We start from the raw sequence: 23,033 nt of genomic DNA, 5'->3' as shown, positions 1-23,033 counted from the left end.
TAAATAAAATCAATATATTAAATAATACATTTTTTTATAAAAATAAATTATGAATAAAATTTACAATGTTATATCATTAAATAAATTAAGTTAATCACAACCTCAAATTAACATATATATTATTTTGGCTAAAATCATAACAAGGTCCTAAATTGATCTTAAGCACTATACCCACATTATTTTATTCATTAGTTAGAAAAATATATCCATATGCTATTATTTGGAAAAATACCCCTTAACTGTCCACGTAGATTTACCTCACTTTTTGCAAATTACGATTAAAAGATCTCGCTTTCTACAAAACACGAGATCCAATATTAAATTTAGGAAAAAGACCTCGTGTTATGCAAAACGTGAGGTCAATGAAAAATTAAATTTATCGGCTATATCAAAACAAACTAACTTTATGCAAAAAGTGAGTTCTGTTGACATTGCAACACATCTAAAAAAATACGCTTTAATCAAATTTGACAAAAATAATACTATAAGGACTAAAGATGTAATTTAATACATTTTAGCTTCATGAAATAAAAATCATAATGATGGTAGTTTATATAGACATAGTAGAGTGGTTAGGCTATTTTTAATGTGAGATAAAAGCTAATACGAGTTCTTCTACCTTTTTCTTATGTATTTTTTTATTTTTTACTTTTACTTAACCCACATATGAACTAAAATTAAATATTTTGATAAATTTATTCTTGTTAAAAGTTAATTTTATTAATATTAAATATGCAATAAAATTTCATGATAGAATTTATCAAAATTTATGTTAATAAAAATTTTGGCATATTTTGGTAAATTCTTTCATGGATTTTTCTCAAATATTTGATGTTAATAAAAATTAAATTTTAATAAAAATAAATCTATAAAAATATTTAATTTTATTATTATATATATATATATATTAATAAAAATAAATTTATCAAAATATTTAATTTTAATTCATATATAATTTAACAATAAAATTTAATGGATTAATTAAAAGTAAAAAAAATTAAAAATTACATGAGAGAAAGGTAGAAGAACTCATGTTAGCTTTATTCTCACATTACTAAACACTCCACTATGTCTATATAAATTCACACTGATAGGCCTTTCAACTCATAGAGCTAAAGTGTATTAATTTACATATATAGTCCCTATAGTATTATTTAGGCCTATAAGCGAACTGAACGTTCAACGAATCGTCTGTGAACCCCTCTGGCGGGAAGTTTGTTTATGTTCGTTTATTTATTAAACGAACAAATATGAACAAGTTTTTATGTTCGTTTAATTAAATGAACAAATACGAACAAATGGCTCATTCGTTCATTTACGTTCGTGAATGTTTGATAATTCATTTGTTTATATTTGTTCATTTATGTCCATATATGTTCACTTGTTTATGTTCGTTTATGTTCTTCAGATCTATTTGAAATATAAAGACTTAATAAATTTTGACATTATACTCATTTTCAACTCAATTAATTTAAAACCCATATAAAAAATACTCAAATTAATTAAAGAAAATATAAATACAAAAAAATTCTCAAATATAAACCCAATTAATTTTATGTTTATTAAAAGATGGGTGGAAATTAAAACTGTTTTTCTCTGGGTGCACGTTAGCAGGGCTAACGAGATCTGAGTTTTTCCGGCGCGTCTTTGATGGTTCTTTGAGGATTCTTGATTAGATTCTCTCGTCTTGATCTCTTTTCTGGTTTTTGTTTGCTATGAATGTTGGTTTGATGGATTGGAGGAAGCTCTTTGGAAGTGCTTCTGAACAAACGTTGGAGTATTTTCCTCCAGTAATTCGCGAAGGATCTCCGGTTCCTTCTGTTCAACCGCATCAGGAGGTTTTTGAAGCTGGCATTTCTGAATGGAAATTATCCTTGGTAGGGCAATTTCTTGGGCCTTCACCGCCGTTAGTTTCCTTGAAACGAATCGTTGATACCTTGTGGAAGTCGACGCTTATGGGTTCGGGGGTTAAGGTTAGTGTTGCTGGTAGTAATTTGTTTGTTTTCTCATTTAGCTTTGAATCTGCTTGTAATTGGGTTCTGGAAAACGGGCCATGGCATGTTCAGAACAAGCCATTGATTTTGCGTAGATGGGAAATGAATATGAAGCGCTTAGATTTTGATTTGTCTCGTATTCCTGTTTGGATTCAGCTCTACAATGCACCTTTGGAGCTTTATTCTCGTGTTGGGCTAAGCTATGTTGCAAGTGCTTTAGGCACCCCACTGTCTATGGACTCTGTGACTGCTTCAAAGTCTAGGTTGGAGTATGCTAAGGTCTGCGTTGAAATTGGGGTAAGGGATTCGATTCCTAAGTATATTGATGTTGTGTTGCAAGATGGGCTTGCCATTTCGATTCGTGTTGTGGTCCCTTGGATTCCCCCTTGTTGCCTCAAGTGCAATGCCTTTGGGCATAGTGAGAAAGTTTGTGCTGAGTAGTCTAAGTCTCAACCTCATATGGTTCAGGTCTGAAGGAAGAAAGATGAGGATAAAAGATTTGAGGTAGTTGTTGTTGGTAAAATTGAGGCTCTATAGGAGCCTGTCCATCCTGTCAGGGAAGATCTGGATAAATGGGTGAATCCTCAAGTTGAGGAACTGGTTGAGGACATGGTTGCTGAGGTTAAGACCATTAGTGCTATTGATTTACCTGATGGGTCTGCTCCTTTGCCTTTAGTAGTGGATTTGCCTGTTCTACAAGTCTCTTCCCAGAAGAAGAAGGCTAAGGGGAGAGATAAAGATAAGAAGCAACTTGTGGGTTCCTCCAATCGTTTTGAGGTCCTAGTAGTAGCTGCTGGTATGGAATATGTTAGGAAGCCTCGAGTTGCTTCTATGGGTGTTGCTTCCCTTTTGAATGAAATGAAAAATAAAAAGAAAGAGCATATGGGACCTGTTGTTGGAGCCGTTGGGGGGGAGTTTTTACCTGCTCAATGATTGCATGTTTTTGGAATGTCAGGGGGTTCAATAGCCCTCTGAAACAAGTGCAGGTGTTCTCGAGGCTTGTCAAGCTGAATGTGGATGTTATTTGCCTTATGGAGACTAGGGTGAGGACTGCCAATATTAATAGAGTTATTGATTGTTATTCCTTGGACTGTGATAGCTATTCTAATCTTGAGTCCTCGAAAAATGGTAGATTGTGGATTTTTTAGAGGAAATGTCTCAAATTTTATCTTTTAAAAGCCTTTGACCAATCATTGTCTTTAGTTGGTGAGGTTGGTGGCCGCAGTTATGTCATTACAGCTGTCTACGCTAGTAATAATGGGGCTGAAAGGTTGCATCTCTAGGGACAGTTAGAAGAGGTGAAATGTATGGTGGGCGAGTCCCCTTGGCTTATTGGGGTGACTTCAACATCTTTGCAAATGCTTATGAAAGTTCTGATTTTGAGAGTTTAGGTCCCTATGACTCTGCTGACATGGAGGCTCTCAAGAATTGCTTGTCTTCCTTAGAGCTCATTGATCACCCATTTGTGGGGCCTTTGTTCACTTGGTCCAATAAGCAGGACAGGAACTTCCTAGCTCATAAGCTTGATAGAGTTCTTACTAATTCTCGGTGGCTTGAGGATTTTCCTAGTTCTTTTGTTGAGTTTAAAGCTCAAGGAGTATCAAACCATTGCCCTGCATTGATTTCCTTTTTTAAGGAAAATCATGCTGACAGACCCAAGCCTTTCAAGTTCTTCAACTGCTTCGCTAGGCACGAGGAGTTTTTGAGTACAGTTAAAGAGTCTTGGCATACTGAGGTATCTGGCTTTGCCATGTGTTATTTGTTTACTAAGTTGAAAATGCTCAAACTGAGATTGAAGGAGCTTAACAAATGCCATTTTGAGGACATTTCCACAAGGGTTAAGGACAAGAGGGAGCAGCTTGAGCAAGTGCAACTTGTAAATCTTTCACATGCTGGCTGCTACATTGTTGATGAGAAGAGCCTTCAAAAAGAGCTTCGCGAACTTGAAGTAGCTGAAGCTTCTTTCTACAAACAGAAAGCCAAAGTCCACTGGCTTAGGGAGGGTGATAGGAATACTAAATTTTTCCACTCTGCTGTGATGAGGAAGAAAAAGAAGAACACAGTTAGACTGCTCTATACTGAGGATGGCTCTCGGTTGGATACCTTTGAGACCATGTCTGCTGAGATGGTGAGGTTTTATACAGAGCTTCTTGGCATTGAGGACACTTGTGTTAAAAGTTGTGATGTAGATGTTCTTAAGGACCTGTTGGGGTATGAACTCCCTTGTGCTGCTGCTGTCTCCCTATTGAAGGAGGTCTCTAATGAGGAAATCAAAGCTTCCCTATTTAAGCAAGGAAATGAGAAGAGTCCTGGGCCTGATGGGTATACTGCATATTTCTTTAAGGTGGTATGGGTTATTGTTCAAGCAGATTTTTTGGCTGCTATTAGAGAGTTTTTCCAGACTGGTGTCATGCTGCATGCCTTCAATGTTACTGCCATTGTCCTTATGCCTAAGACTCCTAATGCAGGTATGGCTAAGGACTTTCGCCCTATTTCTTGCTGCTCGGTTGTTTATAAAACTGTTACTAGCATCATTGTCAACCGTTTGGCTAACTTCTTTCCAGACATGATTTTATCTAATCAGTCTGCATTCATTAAGGGGCGTAGCATAGTTGATAATACTTTATTAGCTCAGGAAATAGTTAGGGGATATTCTCGCAGCTCTCTGTCTCCTAGATGTGCTCTTAAAATTGACCTTAGGAAGGCTTTTGACTCTGTATGCTGGGATTTTTTGTTGAAAGTTCTTGCTGCTTTGGGGCTTTCTGAGGTATTCAGAGTTTGGATCAGGGCTTGTTTCACTGGTGCAAGGTTCTCTGTGGCATTCAATGGGAGCTTAGTGGGGTTTTTCAAAGGGAGAAGGGAAATTAGGCAGGGGGATCCACTGTCCCCTTATCTCTTTGTAATGGTTATGAATGTTCTTTCTCATTTGCTTAATGTTGCTGTTAGTAATGGCCTAATTCAGTTCTATCCCAAATGCAAACGTGTTTCTCTCACCCATCTTAGCTTTGCTGATGACTTGTTTATTTTCTGTCATGGGGACGAGAGCTCTATTTTGGGTGTTGTTGGGGTATTGGAGGTATTTTATGAGTTGTCTGGTCTACAGCTGAATGCTAGTAAATCTGAACTGTTCTCTTGTGGGGTGCAAAATGATATTTTAAGTAGGTTACTGGCAGTAACTGGTTTTAAATTGGGAAGATTTCCTGTTAGATACCTTGGGGTGCCTTTATTCACCATAAAATTAGCTGTCAAGGACTGTATTCCACTGATTGATAAGATTAGAAGCAAATTAAACATGTGGTCTAAATTGAAGCTGAGCTATGGTGGTAGGTTGCAACTTATTCAATCTGTCCTTTTTAGTATCTCAAACTACTGGTGTAGGCAGCTGGTTCTGCCCAATGAGTTCATTAGGCAGGTTGAGCAGCTTTGTATGAGATTTTTTTGGAATGGTGGTGACACCCCTGCTAGGGGGGCTAGAGTTAGTTGGTTGCAAATGTGTTGGTTAAAATCAGAGGGTGGTCTGGGTTTGAAGAGTCTTGGTTGTTGGAATAAGGTATGTTGTTTCTTGCTCATCAAGAACATCTTAGCAAATGCAGGGTCGCTTTGGGTGGCCTGGATTAAGGAATATGCTCTGAAAGGGACTACTTTCTGGGAAGCCAGTCCTAAGCCTCAATTTAGTTGGATACTGAGAAAACTGTTTAAGCTTAGGAATGAAGCTGTAGCCTTATTTGGTAGTACAGTGGACTGGAACTTGGTTAAAAGTAAGTGGGGTTGGGAGAAGGTAAGAGATAAGAGGGAAAATGTTCGATGGGAACATCTTTTTTGGTTTCCCCTGCATGTCCCAAGAATGTCAATTGTTGCTTGGATGGTTGTTTTGAATCGGCTCCCTACTAAGGACAGACTTGCCAATATGAGAATGGAGTTGGACAACGGTTGTGTCCTTTGCAATGCTGGGTTTGAAGACAGGGACCACCTTTTCAATGACTGTGCTTTTAATATGAGAATTTGGAGCAAGGTGCTGTAGGCTTGCAGAATTCCTTGCAGGAAGATGTGTTTGAGTAATTCTCTGGCTTGGGCAGTAGCCAACTTCAGGGGTAAATCCTTGCTGATCTGTATTCTGAAATTAGCTTGGATTTGTTGGTTATACTCTGTGTGGAGAGAACGTAACTTCAGGTGTTTTAAAGGCTGCTCTAGGATAACTGACGATATATTTGAATGTATTAGGAGATCTGTCGGTGCTAGGCTTCATGGATGCAGTATAAACAAGGTTGATAGTGTTAATCTTCAGCTTTGTCTGGAATGAAGCATTGGCTAGCTGCTGGTGTTTGTTGAATTGTTGAGGGATCTTGGTTATTCATGTGTTGATGCGTGCAGGCCATGGGTGATTGCTCCATGGGGAGCTTGGCTGCTTGCTCTTTTATTTGTTTATTTTGGATGTATGTTTGGTATGGTTGTTATTAGGCTGCTAGTAGGGGTTGGTGCTTTATTGTATTTTGGTAGTTTGTATTGATTGTTGAACGTTCTTTTCTTCTTTTGGGTAATAAAATCAAATTATCCAAAAAAAAGTTATGTTTATTCATTTATGTTTATTTATGTTCGTTTATGTCTGTTCGTTTGTGTTTGTTTATCATTTATACGAGTAAATATGAACGAACAGAAACAAACTAAATTTCTTAATGAACGAACACGGAAAATAAATTTATTTCGTTTAGTTGTTCGTATTTGTTCGGTTAAAGTTTGATTCGTTTACAGGTTTAATATTATTTTGTCAAATTTAATTAAAGTGCATTTTTTAGATGTTCTTTACATATGGGTTGTCAATGAAACTCATTTTTGTGTGTGTAGAAAACGAGTTTATTTTGATATAACATAACGAGAAACTCAATTTCTCTTTGATTTCGTGTTATGCATTGCACTAAATCTTTTCTCAAATTTAGTATTGAATCTTTTGTTTTGAAAAAAAAAACGATGTCCTTTCAAACACGTTTTACATAACGTGAAGTAATAGGTCAACAGTTTAAGGATATATTGTTTTTCGATTAACGATTGATTGGGAGTATTTTTTTCTAACTAATGAATATAGGCTGAGCAATGAAATTAAGAAAATCGAAAAATCGATATGAATTAAGTAAAACGGTTTGGTTTGAGTTTTTTATATGGAACTCATTTGTTCTATATTGAACCGAATATGTAATTGTTTTTAAAAAATTATAGTTTCAAATAATGTTTTCATTGAAAAACCGATAAATCGAATCGAAAAAATCAATTTCGGTTTTTTCGATTCTTTAACCATTAGATTTTGGTTTAAATTTTGAAAAACCGTTTATTTCGATTCGGTTTAATTTTTAATAAAAAATTAAACCGAACCTAACCGAATACACCCCTAAATAAATATATATATATATAATAACGCCCACGAGACTTCTCATCCGAAATATGTGATTAACAAATCTGTTCTTTTATAGGGATGTGACTAGGAATGAGACCATTTTCGAATCCAAATAATGAGTGTCGGTCCTTTATAATATAACTTAAAATAAAGTAAATATAGTAAATAAAATTTTATAATTTTTATGTAATCTTTCGAGTTGATAGTTAAAAACTCTTAGTTGATATATTCATTTTTAAAATTTTGAAAACTATAATAAAATTTTATTATTATAAACGTGAATTAAACATATAACTAAAATGTTTTTATAATAATTGATATAAAAAATTAGGCACTAAAGATTAAAAGGACTGTACACAAAAAATGTAAAACATTAATATAAAAAACCTAATAAAAGATAAATACAAATATATTTAATTGCATCGATAACTGAACAACAACAAATGATTAACCTATCGAAAGACCATAAATGAATAGATCATTCGATGAATTATTCGTGAATTGTTCATTTACGTTCGTTCGTTAAGCTAAATAAACTAGTGTAAATCATTTTTCATGTCTATTTATTAAATGAACGGAAAGAACATATGTGTGTTCAATTTATTTATGTTCACGAATAAGTTCATTTGTCGACTCGTTCGTTTATGTCCATGAACAAGCTTGTTTATTTTTTCTATACATTTTAGATATTAGTGAATGTATGTACTAAATTTTATCATTTTAACTTACAAATGAGGATATTCGCGAACGTTAAACGAATAAAAACAAATACATTAAAAATAAATAAAACGAAACAAAATATTAAAAAATCCAAATGAATATAAACTGAATACAAGAACTTCTAAAAATAAACAAATGAACATAAATAAAAATATTGTTCTTTCAAGCTTAGTTCATATGCCCCCCTAATATTTATAATATAATTTTAAAATATTATTTATAAAGTATTTTAGAAAAACAAAATATTATTTATAATATAAAATATCATAAATTTATTTTTATATATTAATTTTACAAAAAAATACGACTATATATTTATATAAAAAATGAAATATTTATAGAATTCAATACATTTATCGAGTGTAATATCACTTTCACCATGGAGAGATAAAGATCCCAAAGAAGAAAAAACAAAAACAAGACGTGGCCATCTCCAATTATTGAGTGTAATATCCTATATCTCAGTCGTATTATATCAAATGAATGTCATTTCAGTTGATTTCCACCCCTAATATAGTGCGTAAATATTTATTAATTTATATTAAAATAATATAATTTCGTTTAAATAATTTTTATTGTTCAATCTTACGTTAGGCGTGGATACATATGGTCCAGAGGCTAAAGACATACTTATTATTTTAGATTATATATTAAATATTATTTAATATATTAAAAAAGAAGAAAAAAAAATTACATACCCATTATATTAAAAAATAATATTAAAATTTATGATCCTCATTTCTAAATTTATAGATTCGTCACTACCTTATATATGTTGAATTTATTGTTTCCAAAAAGCTCCGTATGCATTCATAAAAAAATCACATTTATTCTTAATATCCATATACACGATGACAAGTATCGTAATTGTCAAATAGTTAATTATTTTTCTCGGATAATTATGCTAAGAACGTAGTATAGAGAAGAAGGATATCGATTTACAAGAATTCATACATTTTTAATATCAATATGAATTGATCTTTAACCAAAGAATTTGTAAAACAAAAAAACTAAAAAGAATGGTGGGTTTATAATAATCAAGTAAATTAAATAAAATTAAACTTAAATTTAAAAATTATTTTTAGAATCTTTCTTAATATCCTTCTCTTCTCAATCAAAACAATATTCTTTCTCTTACTCCATTGTTTCTTTTCCTAATGGAGAAACAATATTCTTTCTCTTACTCCATCGGTTTCTTCCTAATCGATTTATTAAAGAAACATCGTTTATAAATAAAAGTTTACTTGGAAATTTTAACAATTTCATGTTAAAAACCTCATATAGGAGAATCCAACGTCATAAACGAAATAATCATAAACTGTGAAAGAGCAACTACCATGGGAGAACAAAAGTTTTGTGCCATATCATTCGAGTCATTTGTACATTTAGGGTGCGTTTAGTTTACGGAATGTAAGATTATCAGTAGAAATAAAAAATTACCAGGGTATAGGATTATTGTGAATGTTGTATTTTGTGTTTGGTTGGTTTAGCATGAATGTAAGATTACCATGTTTGGTAATGAATAAAATATTATTGGAATGTATATTTGACCAAATTGCCCTTATTATATATTTGTATAATATTACAAATTGTAAAATATTTATATATTTTCTTTAAAAACTTAAATTCATAATATTTATATAATTTTTTTACAAAATTAAAAATATAAAAAAGGTTTAATGAAAGGGTAAAAAAAATTTTAATCCATGAACTTCATAAAAATTTTTAATTATAGACTTTTTTTTTATAAATCTAAAATAATTTAAGGATAAATTTGTAATTTAAACTTCATAGAATTTTTATTATTCAATGACAGAAGAAGGATATTTTTGAAGAAAAATAAATTTAATGGCATTTTAGTCCAAAACGCCGGTAATGTTACAATACTTAAGGGAAGAGAAGTAATGACATTCCCGGTAATATACCCTAAAAAATCTACTATTGATAATAAAACATTACCGGAAAAAAGATTTCCGGCCAACCAAACATGAGAATGTGGTATTCCCATCCCATAAGAATCCCACAATCCTTATACCAAACACATCCTTAAGTGTTTTAAACCCTGGACTTCTATCAAGTATGCTATTAAAAGAGACGACGAACATAAAAAAATATGGGAGAAAATGAGCTTATTTGTCATAAGTGCAGTATTTATGTGCCATGAAGGTACATCGAGTTAGGACCCAAAACATTTAACATTTTAAGTTCTCAAAGTTGAGCTCAGAACAGACACATTTTGCGTATAAATAATATGAAAAAATATTAATATAAAATTTTAATTATTTAATACCATTAATGATGTAATAAAAAGTTTCCATGTAATAATTTATTCGTAAACACATACAGCAAACACTTCCATAAAAACACACCTCAACTATACGAACTTTTAAAGTAGCAAAGACTGAACAGACAATGACACAAAACACGGACGAAATAGAATTGAACACACTTGAACCGAGTCTTCCCCTTGTTTAGTTCTTCTTCAAGCTCTGCAAAAGCTTCTTCATCACATCATCGCACCTTCCACCAGCCTCGGTTGTTTTCTTGGCCACTTCACCCATTCTTTTAGCTTTCATTCTCACCGTTTGATCCTTCATAATCTCCTTGATTTTACTCCCAATCTCTTCTCCTTCCACCAAATAGTTATTGATTCCCCATCCCCAGTTCTTCCTGCAAACCCCCCACCCAGCTGCCTCCATAACCTCCCCAGCGATCATGTGGTCTCCCCAATGTGGCCATCCGAGGACTGGGATCCCATGCCAAGATGTTTCCACCACCGAGTTCCATCCACAATGGCTTAGGAACAAACCCACCGCTTTGTGACTCAGTATCCGCCATTGATCCACCCACTCTTTCACAACAAAAGCATTACTGTTCTTCACTTGGTTCATCACTTGGTGTCCTACAATCTCGTCCAAGTCGTCTCTTTCTTCTTGTTTTTCAACAAATTTAGTCCTCACCACCCACAGAAACTTATATCCACTTAGTATTAGTCCATTGCCTAACTCCTTTATTTGCTCTTTAGACATCGGATACTTACTGCCGAAGCTGGCGAAAACCACCGAGCTTTCCTTCTGGTTGTCCAGCCACTTCATGAATGGTGAAGACGAAGACGAAGATCCCCCCTCGAATGGCAATGGCAGAAACGGTCCAAGGGGGAAAGCTGGCGGCAGCCCGTCTGTTAACTCTGCAGCAGCAAGCATCTCAAAGCATTCCTTTTCGAGCCCTTCGAATGAATTGATCAGAACGCCATCGAAACGCTTGATGCTCTTGCTGGCGTCTGAGAAGTTCTTTGCGAAGTAGCTGTTCGAGTCCAGAAGCGGCGGAGGAATCGATGTCTTCGGGATCGATGAAGGGATAGAAGGAAAAGAAGAGACGAGTGAAAACATCCGAGCCGACGAAATGGAGAGAATATAGTTAGGTAGACGGAGATTTTCAGTGATTTCGATCACGGACGACAACAATGTTATATCGGTGACGACGAACGAGAGTGGAGGAGACAATGAAGAGAGGATGGGAGAAAACAGGTGAGCAGAGTGGCAAATGGTGGCCCATTGGATTGAATAAGGGTCGGTGGTATTAACAGTGATGGGATCGATGGGGGTGAGAGTGATCTTCTTCTCGTTAACCTGAGGAAATGCAGAGAGGAAATTGGAGACAAGCTGAGATTCAGCCGAAGAGACAATAGGGTGAGAAGTGATTAAAGTGACTGAACATTGGTGGCGGATAAGAGAGGCAGCAAGTCTAAGCATTGGTTGAAGATGACCCATGCCGGAGCTTGGGAGCAAAGCAACATGAAGAGACATTATTATTATAGCAAAAAGAGACTTGAAATTGAAAATGCTGAAGATCTGTGTTTCCTATGCAGTGGAGTTCAATAGTTGGGGGGGGGGGAGGAGAGTACTTATACTCACCCAGCATGGGTAACCACCATGATCAGCTTCAACTACTTTTAAACTTGGGTAAACTAGCTAAATAAAAGTTCAATTACATATGATATAATAATTTACAATATATTAACATTGGATAATAAATTTATAAAGCAAACATGACCAACTAAGAATAGCACTCTTACCAACGAGAAATTTTGGATTCCCAAGGAAGAAGGAAGGACAACAACAAAATTGCAGTGCTGAGAAACGCATTGATGAATAAATTTGGTTCTTTTAAGAAACGGCACTGCTCCCCTATGTAGTTAATGGAAAGTTTACCATGTGATAAAATTTTGGGTAATTACTGATTTGGTACTAACATATTTTTTTTATTTCGGTCAATTTCTTTTAGAATCATATTTAAAATTATTTAATAACCATATTGGTACAATATCTTTTATACTCGGCAGCAGATGCAGGTCCTGGGAATGCCTCCTGTTGTTCTGATTATATTTGCCTTTTCCTTCGCTTTAACTTCATCATTTCTTTCTGCCCGTGCTCTTGCTTCTTCCACAGCTTGTTCGATATACTCCATTAATTGAATATATGATTTTAAATATTCATGTATTTGTCTTTAATGTAAAACTCCATTTATCTATACGATGTGGTTTTTATTTTGTAAGGAAGGTGATTTGGATATAGTTGTGGTGGTGGGGTGTTTGAAAAAAAATTATAAATTAAAAAGTTTTTGGTATAAATTAGATATAAAATCATTGTTTGAGGACTTATTTGATGTTTTAGCAAAAATTCAGGGGTAAAACTAAATATTTACTTTTTTATTAACGTTGTCATGTCATCAGTTTAACAAAGGTAACGGTGGAGTGGCTATTTTGTTACAAATCGAAAATGTTATTGATCAATTTGTTACTTTTGAAACTTGAGTGGAAAAAACGAAAACTTAATCAAATATTAGTGACCATTGTTGCAGTTTACGCTACTATTTACTTTGTCGTTTCAATGTGGTTGCATTTCGTTTTGGCTTTAATGTAATTGGTACAACTGGTTAGTACTATTCGATACCACACCATAAGCAGGCAATGAATGTTTCATTTACCGTTCTTTGATCTTGGCCATCTCGTCCTTCCCACAAGCCTCCGCTTTCGTCTGCTCTATCTGTGGTTTAATGGCAGGATGATGGGTTTTTGGTGCTGTGCTTTCTGTTTGGCCGGAAAGCATGTCAGGCTTAGAGGAGCTTCTCGGTTCTATAATGCTAGTCATGCCCAAATGATCGGCTAGGGTAAGAGATTTTCTAAACGGAGCACGTTTAAGTTCCTTCTCATCATTGCCATCAGTTGCTGGCACCTTGCGCTTTGCACCTGCTGAACCTTTTCTCGACCCTTCTTCACCAGTTAATTTCGTTTGGTTGAGCAGTATCAGAAACTACAAGTTCCCATTTCTCATGCTTTGGATCTTTACCTGAGAGTTGTTCGGATATAGCGCCAGCTTCCGATATTGAAGATGACTTATCTTCCTTTCTGCTCTTATCCTTGATCAACGAGGGATCAAGACTTGAACTGCTCTTTTTCTGATCTTGGGTGCTTGGTTTTGCAATTGAGGTAATCACATATGTAGCAGCTGCAGCTGCAACTGCAACTACTTGCTCTGGTTTATGGTCCGAATCATCATTCGAACTCATCGTCTTGCCCGAAAATGGTCTTCGAAACCAGTTCTGGGTTCTCTTCTCTGCAAAAGCCAAAATCAAGGCCGGTCGTCGTTGCTTCCACCTGTACATCTTTCTATCTTAAAAACAATGATGCAGAAGGAACATGATCTAAACTTCTTCATCTTCAGGTTAGAAAAATAGTTGGGGAGATCAGTGTTACTTTTACCTCGTTTGAATGATTGAGTTTTTTGAGGTGGGATCCTTTGGTTTCTGATCGACTCTTCTGTTTTGCCACGTCCGGCACCGGAAAATCTCCCCCTGGCGCAAATGATCAGTCAAATGGAAGCAGATTCCTTAGGATTTCAAAAATCTTATACTCTGCAGATTCCTATAGGACAGTGCATGGAAACGAACCATCGAAAAGGAAAATAGAATTGACCTCGTCTGCTTCTCCAAATTCTCCATTGTTTCCGATGACTTCAAAAGGATTGGATGGTTTGGTCATGGGAAGAAGACAAGCTTTGGGTAAATATGCTTTGCATTGCATGCAAAGCTTGGTTTGTATATTCTTAAGAAACGTATTATTTCCTTCTGATTTTAACTGTTAATTAGTGACTATACATACGTATAATTTGATATTATAAGCATTTTTAAGAATGTTTCTTGTCCCGGAAGGCAAGAGGTTTGAGAAGAGTCTTGTATTGTTCAGATAACATTTGGTTTATACCTATTTTGATATGCTAAGCTTCTATATCAAGAAATAAAGTGATCCATTCCTTATTGGAATAATATTTTAATAAAAATATAAATAAGGCTATAAAATATAAAAAATCCTACTCGAACAAGATTTTCTTTTTAAAAAAATCCATCTCTAAAACTATAAATCCATATTAACACTATCCAATTTTAAATTAAATTATCATCCCTATATTCGAATAACATTATACACAATACTATATACTAAATAAATTATCAATTTTGATCCGTTTTATTATCTAAATTTTCAATTTTCTCAAAATCATATCAAATGTTTAGTTTTTATTTCATTTTATATCATACCGTTCAAAACTTAAAGTGTTTAGAATTTAAACGGTCAGTTTTGATGAGGGATGAGCATGTGTCGAGTCGGGTCAGATTTTTGATCCACCCAACACGATCCAAAAATTATAAATCCTCCATCCGACCTAACTCAACCCAACCCGAAACAATATATTTATTAAAAAATATTATTTTTATGATTGAAAGAAAATAATATATAGATGAGTATTATTGTAATTATCTCAAATAAATAAGGCAAAATAATATATAGATGAGTATTATTTTTATGATTTTTGATCCACCCAACACGATCCAAAAATTATAAATCCTCCATCCGACGTCGTGGGCTTCGAGTCGGGTCGTGGACCAGAGCAGATCCACTTGGAGTTGACTGGTCGGGATGGGGAGATACGGGTGATGTTCGTTGCGGCTAAATTACATAACTGACATCATTTTTTTTTTATTTTTCCTTTCTGACACCGTTTGACCAATATTTCCAGAAGTAACACCCTTTCTGCTGAGTTGGCAAAGGCGCGTCTCCGGGGACGCGCTTTACCCGTATTTTCGCTGAGTTGGATGCCACGTGTGGAAGGCGCGTCCCCGGGGACGCGCCTTTGTCATATCAGCAGACACGTGTGGAAAGCGCATCCCCAGGGACGCGCCTTCCATTAAATGTCATAAATGCATGTAACCTGGCGGGCTAGGAATGTAACCCTGCGGGCTCGGAATGTAACCCTGCGGAGATGGCATATAAACTGGTGGGCTTGGCATATGAAGTGGAGGGTTGGGCATGTACTCCTGCGGCATCGACGAATAAAGATGTTGTGGTGGGACTGATGCAGAACCGATAGCGCCTTCTCTCCGTCCATGCGTCGGGGGACGATGATATTGAGACGGTTGACGTCTTTCTCGGCGCCTAGGAATGTTAACCCCTCGTGCTTCCGCCGAAAGTAGAAACGGCTTCCCATTTTCATTAAACCAGTCCATATAGTTATCCGTAACCATATGACCAGTTTCAGTGTAATATTGTTGAGGGGCCAACAGTGTATATCGGTTCTCCCAAAGCGCAATCCAATCTCTGTGTCTCACCACCCAGTTAACATATTTCTTTTCTCGTCTATCTATGTTATGCACGTCGTCTAAATTCCTAGGAGCTCCAGGAATATATTGCGTACAACCATACTGACGGAGCACGCGATCAACTGGATGCCACTCAATAATAGCATAACATATAAGAGGTATAACCGATATCCATACCTCTAATGACCCACTAAGGTGGGGTGAGATGCAAGCTTTCACTTCATCGCTCGCATAAGGTATCCACTGAAACTGAAATATAAATATACAATTCAAATAAATAAAATATTCTAATTATATCTAACATTTTAAATTAAAATATTAATAATTAAACAAATTTAAAAACATACCTCAGACCCAGCTTTCGTATCAATAAGTAAACGAATTTCCTCTAACCCAGTAGGTATACTTTTATGGTCCTTTCTTTTCATCGACCACCTATGAAATATAATATAAACTAAATATCACCCTATTTAATTGAAAATATTTAAATCAAAATTTAGTTCGAAAATTACCTCAACAATAAGGGGAATACGTATGGTTCATTCACGATCGGACATAAGAAAGGCATGCGGAACCACGCCCATGATTGTAGAAGCAGAAGACATCTACCGATAGCAGTTTTCTTATAATTCGTCGCCCGACACATTTCTCTAAAGAGAAATGCCAAAACTGCAGCACCCCAACTATATCTTCCAGCTTCATCAAAATCGATCAGATGCCGCAACCACATACAATGCACCTAGTTGCGAGATTTGTCGGGCATCAATATTCCTCCAATTATTCGTAGAATACACATTTCATGATGATAGTGAAGATGAGGAGACTGAAGAACAAGTTCCACGAAGAAATCCTCCACGAAATAGACAACCACCGCTATGTGGAACTCATTCGAGAAGACGACATCGGTGATCTAGTTATATTTAATGTTATTTAAATAATTATATTTCAGAATTTTATGTAATTTGGTTATGTTATTTAAATGTTTCATGGTTGTTACATACATATTTTTTAATGTTATTTTTTATTCACATTTAACATTAAATGTTTGATAAATGTTTTTAAAATACAAATTATATTATTCGAAATTTAAATTTAAAATAAAAATAAAAATAATATTATTCAAATTTAAATTTAAAATATAAATTATAGTATTCAAAATTTAACATTAAATTTCAACTTAATATTCCAATTGTATTCGAAATTAAAAGTTATATTCCAATTATAGTACACAATACTTAAATTGAAATTAAATTTATCCATACATATGATTTTATCATTAACATATATATTAAAACGTATTTGGATTACAAAAATTATGTCATTGCTGCTTGCTCTCATGTGGTTTCTTTCAAGCACTCAAATATCCATGCTCTCATGTCATTGCTGCTTGCTCACATTCGCATTTGGACTACAAAAATTATGTTGATCCCGTATACCAACTTTCACAAGTATTCAAGGTATATGAATTTGAGTTTCCGCCCATAAGAAACGAAAGAGACCCAAATGAGATTCAAACTTGGCTTACAATTGTACCAGATCCATTGCTATTGAGGGACTCTGGTCGTCCAAAATCTACTAGAATACATTGTGATATGGATATTCGGGAGAAGTCAACAGAACAAAAACGATGTGGGCATTGTAGAAACATCGGGCACAATAGAAAAAAATGTCCAGCTCTGTTATCATCATATAACCGTTAACTCTTATGTAATTAATATTGTATTTAAATGAATGTTTTTGTTTCTAATAATTTAATGTTATTGCATTTATATAATTTGTCAATGTATGTACACCTAAATAATTTTTTTTAACTTTTAAATACATAAATATATTTAATATATTTATTTAATATAATAATATTATTAGTTATAATTTTTTTTAAAATATAATAATAATTCCACCTTCTAAGTAGAGAAAAATATTAAATTAAACAAATTAAAAGTTATTAAAAAATTTATGTATACGATGACACATTTCATGTTCTGATTGGAGGATTAAATTTATTAAATTAAATTTTCAATAAGACTAATTTTATAAAATATGTAAGTCTTGAAGATTAAATATGTAATTATACTAATTTATTAACTTATGCATCAATATTTTCGTTAAATATTGATATGAGATGACTAGATTGATAACATTTAAATAATTAACTGATAAAATTAATAGATCGATAATCAAAATCAAAAATAATAATAACCATATGTGTAATATTATAATTTCATACATTTTTCCTATAACTACAATAAAGTCAAAACTGGTTTTCATATATTGTTATATCATATTAATGTAGATAATTCACTCCACCTTTAACACACATTAACAAAATACATTTGATAATTCTTACATTATAATCGAAACATTTTACATAATATATTATTAATTTATAATAATAATAAAAATAAACTATTTATTATAAAACAAAATACGTGTCTGCTGAGTTGGCAAAGGCGCGTCCCCGGGGACGCGCCTTCCACACGTGGCATCCAACTCAGCGAAAACGCGGGTAAAATGCGTCCCCGGGGACGCGTCTTTGCCAACTCAACAGAAAAGGTGCTACTTTTAGAAATATTGGTCAAACAATGTTAGAAATAAAAAATTTAAAGCAAACGGTATCAGTTATGTAATTTAGCCGTTCGTTGCGGAGGATTCAGAGGAGAGGTACGTGAGGTACGGAGATAAGGAAGAGGAGTGGGGAAGTGACGTGGCGGTGGCGCGTACAGGGAGGTTTGAGAGGTAGGATACGTGTCACGCGTCGGCGAATGCGAGCATCGGGTTGAGGGATCCCGGTTGGATATTTGACGCCGTTGTTTCGGGTTTAAAGGGTGGGATGAAATACTATTATCAAGTAATCTAGGCATATATGCTAAATTTGTTAAAAGTCGAACTAGAAGTCTAGAACTAGCTTCTGTTCTTTCAACTTTAAAATACACAATAGTGTCACTAAATTATACTAAAATGATTGTTTTAGTCACCGCACTTTCAAAAGTTATAAAATGACCATTAAATTTATTGAACTGTTATAAAATGGTCACTGCAATGTTGACAGTTGAATAAAATTTTCCAATTCGAGTTAATTCATATGTACATCTTATGTGTGTGGTTCATATAGTTTTATCCTGTTGGTTTCATGTATCCTGAAGGCATGGTGTACTCTCAAATCAACTTCAATACTTAATTTACCTTTGCTTTTCTCATTCTACAAGGTTGGAAGCGAGTCTAAAGTTTGGAGCACGACACGGAGCTTTGTGTCATTAGACAAAAATTCGAACGAAACGGTAGCTTTTCTATTTGGTGACATGGGGACTGCTACACCGTACATAACCTTCAGTCGTACACAAGACGAAAGTATATCGACTGTGAAGTGGATACTGCGTGACATTGAGGCTCTTGGCGACAAGCCGACTTTTGTTTCCCATATCGGGGATATCAGCTATGCAAGAGGCTACTCATGGTTGTGGGATGAATTTTTCAACCTAATCGAGCCTGTTGCCTCCAAGGTGCCGTATCATGTGTGCATTGGTAACCATGAATATGATTGGCCTTCACAGCCTTGGAAGCCTGACTGGGCCAATTCAATTTACGGAACTGATGGGGCGGTGAATGTGGTGTTCCCTATAGCCTTAGATTCAATATGCCTGGCAGCTCTTAAGAACCAACTGGAACCCGTGCTCCAGCTACCCGAAACCTTTACTAATCATTTGATATGGGGCCCGTTCATTTTGTCTGCATGTCAACTGAAACCAATTTCCTTCCAGGAAGCAACCAATATAACTTTCTGAAGCGTGATCTCGGGTCGGTTGATCGGATGAAGACCCCTTTTTTCGTATTTCAAGGGCATAGACCGATGTACACTACAAGTTTTGAAAGTAAAGATGCCCCATGGGGAGAAAGAATGCTCGAGCACTTGGAACCTTTGTTGGTGAAAAACAAGGTGACCCATGTATTGTGGAGCCATGTCCATCGGTACGAGAGGTTGGTGCATTCCATAAGGTTGACGCAAAACATTACTCATTTTCACATTATCTCTGGGGTGGCAGTGTCTTGGTGCTCGGGGGTTTTTGTCGGCTATGTTCTCGGTTTTGTTTCACATGCTCGGAGACCGGGAAGTCACTGGACTTCGCTGAAAACTCAAGAGACATGAAGAGCTAAAGATACACTGTGCGCTTCAAATTTTCAAATCTATTTGCAATGCCATTATAGACTTACAGTGCTTTCATGCTATTTACAGGGTATGTGTCTTGATGTAACTCCAAACTCCCGTAGTTTACAATCTCTTCATGATTCTTAAGCATTGTATGTGAAAGAAAGGGAAAAGCAACAACTCGTTTTATTCCACGAAAACCAATCGAGTAAATCGGTGACGACAAATGTTTGTGTCTGATGGGGGAATAAATCATTACTATTTAATACAAGTTTAATCATCGTTCAGTGATTCATATACGAGAAAGTAACCGGCAAAATTTTCATCCTCGAATGGGCGGGACGAAAAGGAAATGTTAAAACATCTTTAATACAGGTATGTGAAAGTAAATTTGGTAAGCTCTGCAACTGTTTTTAGTTGAGCAATTTTTTGCACGTTGATTGGCACCTTTCACTCGGCTATTCAGTTCATCCACATCATCAACTAGATGATCAAGAGCTTTGTTTTGTCTGCAATCACCAATTTCATATAAGAATATGAGAAATACAAATTTTTATAGTAGCGTAAAGCCGATGTGATTAAGAGCAAAGATAACAGACCTATCAAGTTCAGTTCCCATTTCAACAGCCATGCCCTTTAGATCACCCAAGATATCTAAATCAGAAAGTGAATCGTCTTGCTTTCTCTTCTCGAGCTGGAGTTAGACAACGGATTAACCATAACGCAATCATCGAATTTTACTAAAATTTGCAGGCATGTCATGGTACTTACCTCGACTTTCTGCATGGCATCGGTCGGTTCCGGTTCCGAAGTAGTCTTACTTCCACCCTTCTTAGGTGCAGGAGCCAGACCCAACTTTTCTCTCTGCTCCTTCCGGGCCTTGTCTTTCTTGTGATCATCTACCAAACCAATGCAATGAACAATCCAATCATACCACAATTCAATGCAAAATCCAAAGTATTCGAATAAATCAATTGCATTGAAGAGAGGAATTTAAACCTGTGGTGATCACCGGACCGGTAATGTCTCGAGTCTTCTTTGGTTTCCAGGGCATAGAAAACACACCCCCTAGATTATTCAAAAGCTTCTCACCCTGATATTGGAAACGTGACCTCTAAGTAGGAGAATGAGAGCTACAAAGAAGTTGCCTTCTTGTACAAGGAAATCAAATAACATTATATGATCCAAAAGACCACAAGAATATTGCAGAATGCAGATACCGGTTTTCGATTATCAACACTCTGTCAATAGTAATGATGGAAAATGCTATTCCCTACAGAAGCGATTATATCGGGAAAGCAGTGGAGCTAACAATACGGAGTATCGTGCAAAAGACATGCTACATAGAGCTTACCTTACTCAAATCCTTATCCATGCCAACAGCCATTTGACTAGTCCTTTCGATTTGTTCTCCTTGCTGGTGCAAAGTATCAAGAGTCTTTGAAGCATCCTCTCGGATGTTCTCAGCAATCCTCAAGCAGTTATTGACAGTACTCGTTGCCTCCTCGGCCTTGTAGACGGCGTAACCTTCGAGTTCTGGGCTTGTAGCCCGCCGGAGTCACGGAAATCGTCCTTGTATTTATCGCGATTCCTTGCCGGCGATGGCCTAGTGGATGCCGAACTTTGCTTTTTCTTTCCCTTGCCAGTGTCATCTTCCATGGAATCCGCTAACAGCACGGGATCAGAGGAAGTCCTTCTAGCAGGCGACATCGCGTCCTGGTTGTCCTCGGCATCAGCCGGCTTTTCCTTAGATTTCATAAACCCAAACATTTTGTCAAGAGTGAAATTTGTCTGTGCACTAGTGATTTATTCAACAAATGGTACCTGAAATAAACAAGCAATTGTTTCATAACAAAAGGAAAACAAATATTAATAACTACAAGGAATATATTTCGTGCACCCAGAATTCAACTATGAGCGATTCATCACATTCAAAGCAATGGGATCAACAAAAAACACAAATAAAAGCAGATTAAACAAAAGGGTACCTGAGAAAAACTTGGAATTGAACAAAAAAAATGGAGAGGAAACAAAATATACACACAAACCCAACAAACAAACAAAAAAAGGTTTTTGTGTAAGGAATTATCTGGAAAAGGAGAAGAGTGTTAGTGTGAGAATTCATTTTGTCAACTTTGAATTACCATTTATTTGTTATCTGCTCCATCTTTGATCAAATAAATGGTAGGCGTCCCGGAAAAAAACAGAGCAATCCTTCCCCCCTTGCAATAATCCCCAAAACTGTAGGAAATCTCTTTGTTTTAAACCGTTGGAGTTTGAATTTCTGTTGGATTTTCCCATTTTGAGAAGAAAAAAAGGTACTTTTTTGCTTTCTAATTTTAGTAAAAGATTATGTTCAACGTAGTACCATTGTAATATTAATGTTTAATTGACTGATTTTGCTTTTCTGTTAGGGGTAATCCTATGCAAGTTCTCTTTCTGAAAATGAATCGATTGAACAGATCTTGAGGACATTTAATCAGCAGCACTATGATAATATTTCAACTAAGGTTTGTGAATTGAAGCAGAGGCTGGAGCAACATGAACTCTTAAATATTTCTGTTATTAGGTGCACTGAAAGTGTCTGCTGTAAAACTCGATTGAAAGGTGAGCTAATTGAGCTGGAGAAGGCTAAGGCTTTATTTTATATATAAAAAAAGATTAAGGTCACTTGGTTAAAGGAGGGTGACTTAGGTACAAAATTCTTTCATTCCACTGTGGCTATTAAGAAGAAAATGGATATCATTCGGGTTCTTCATAATCATCGTGGGGAAAAGCTGGATTCCTTTGAGACGATGTCGACTGAAGCTGTTAAGTTTTTTTAAGGGTTTGATTGGTACAACTGATGAGAGGGTAGAAGGATGTAGTGTTAGTCTGTTGCGTGAGCTGGTGCAGTATGTTATCCCTGAGGGTGATGCTGAGGGTCTGGTTCGTGAGGTCTCGATTGAGGAGATTCGGGTAGCCATTTTTAATCAGGGTAATGACAAGGCCCTAGGTCCGGATGATTTCACAGCTTTATTTTTTAAGGAGGCTTGGCCCATTGTGGGTGCTGATTTTGTATCGGCCATCAGATTTTTCTTTGATACATCTTTTCTCCTTCCCGCTTTCAATTCTACATCTATGGTATTAATGCCAA

The 23,033-nt window shown here is 35.4% G+C and overlaps 2 protein-coding genes and 2 pseudogenes across 2 annotated transcripts; 1 reads left to right on the top strand and 3 right to left on the bottom strand.

The window, feature by feature from the left end:
* Window positions 1-10,421: 10,421 nt before the first annotated feature.
* Window positions 10,422-11,961, bottom strand: LOC120130956 (UDP-glycosyltransferase 13-like). Its single transcript, XM_039148101.1, has one exon. It carries the CDS (start codon window positions 11,904-11,906, stop codon window positions 10,572-10,574), a length of 1,335 nt encoding a protein of 444 aa, XP_039004032.1. The 5' UTR covers window positions 11,907-11,961; the 3' UTR covers window positions 10,422-10,571.
* A 1,121-nt stretch (window positions 11,962-13,082) lies between these two features.
* Window positions 13,083-14,100, bottom strand: LOC120130485. Its single transcript, XM_039147726.1, has 4 exons — window positions 14,075-14,100; window positions 13,862-13,953; window positions 13,449-13,772; window positions 13,083-13,372 (listed from the first exon to the last, which is right to left on the bottom strand). Exons 1-4 carry the CDS (start codon window positions 14,098-14,100, stop codon window positions 13,083-13,085), a joined length of 732 nt encoding a protein of 243 aa, XP_039003657.1.
* Window positions 14,101-15,011: 911 nt separating this feature from the next.
* LOC120130974 lies at window positions 15,012-20,243 on the top strand (annotated as a pseudogene).
* Window positions 20,242-21,914, bottom strand: LOC120130985 (annotated as a pseudogene).
* Between the last annotated feature and the right edge of the window lie 1,119 nt (window positions 21,915-23,033).

The sequence above is a fragment of the Hibiscus syriacus genome, unplaced genomic scaffold (genome assembly GCF_006381635.1).
Source record: "Hibiscus syriacus cultivar Baekdansim isolate YM2019G1 unplaced genomic scaffold, ASM638163v2 tig00001674_pilon, whole genome shotgun sequence".
NCBI lineage: Eukaryota > Viridiplantae > Streptophyta > Magnoliopsida > Malvales > Malvaceae > Hibiscus > Hibiscus syriacus.
This window is presented reverse-complemented; position numbering and strand designations above follow the sequence as displayed.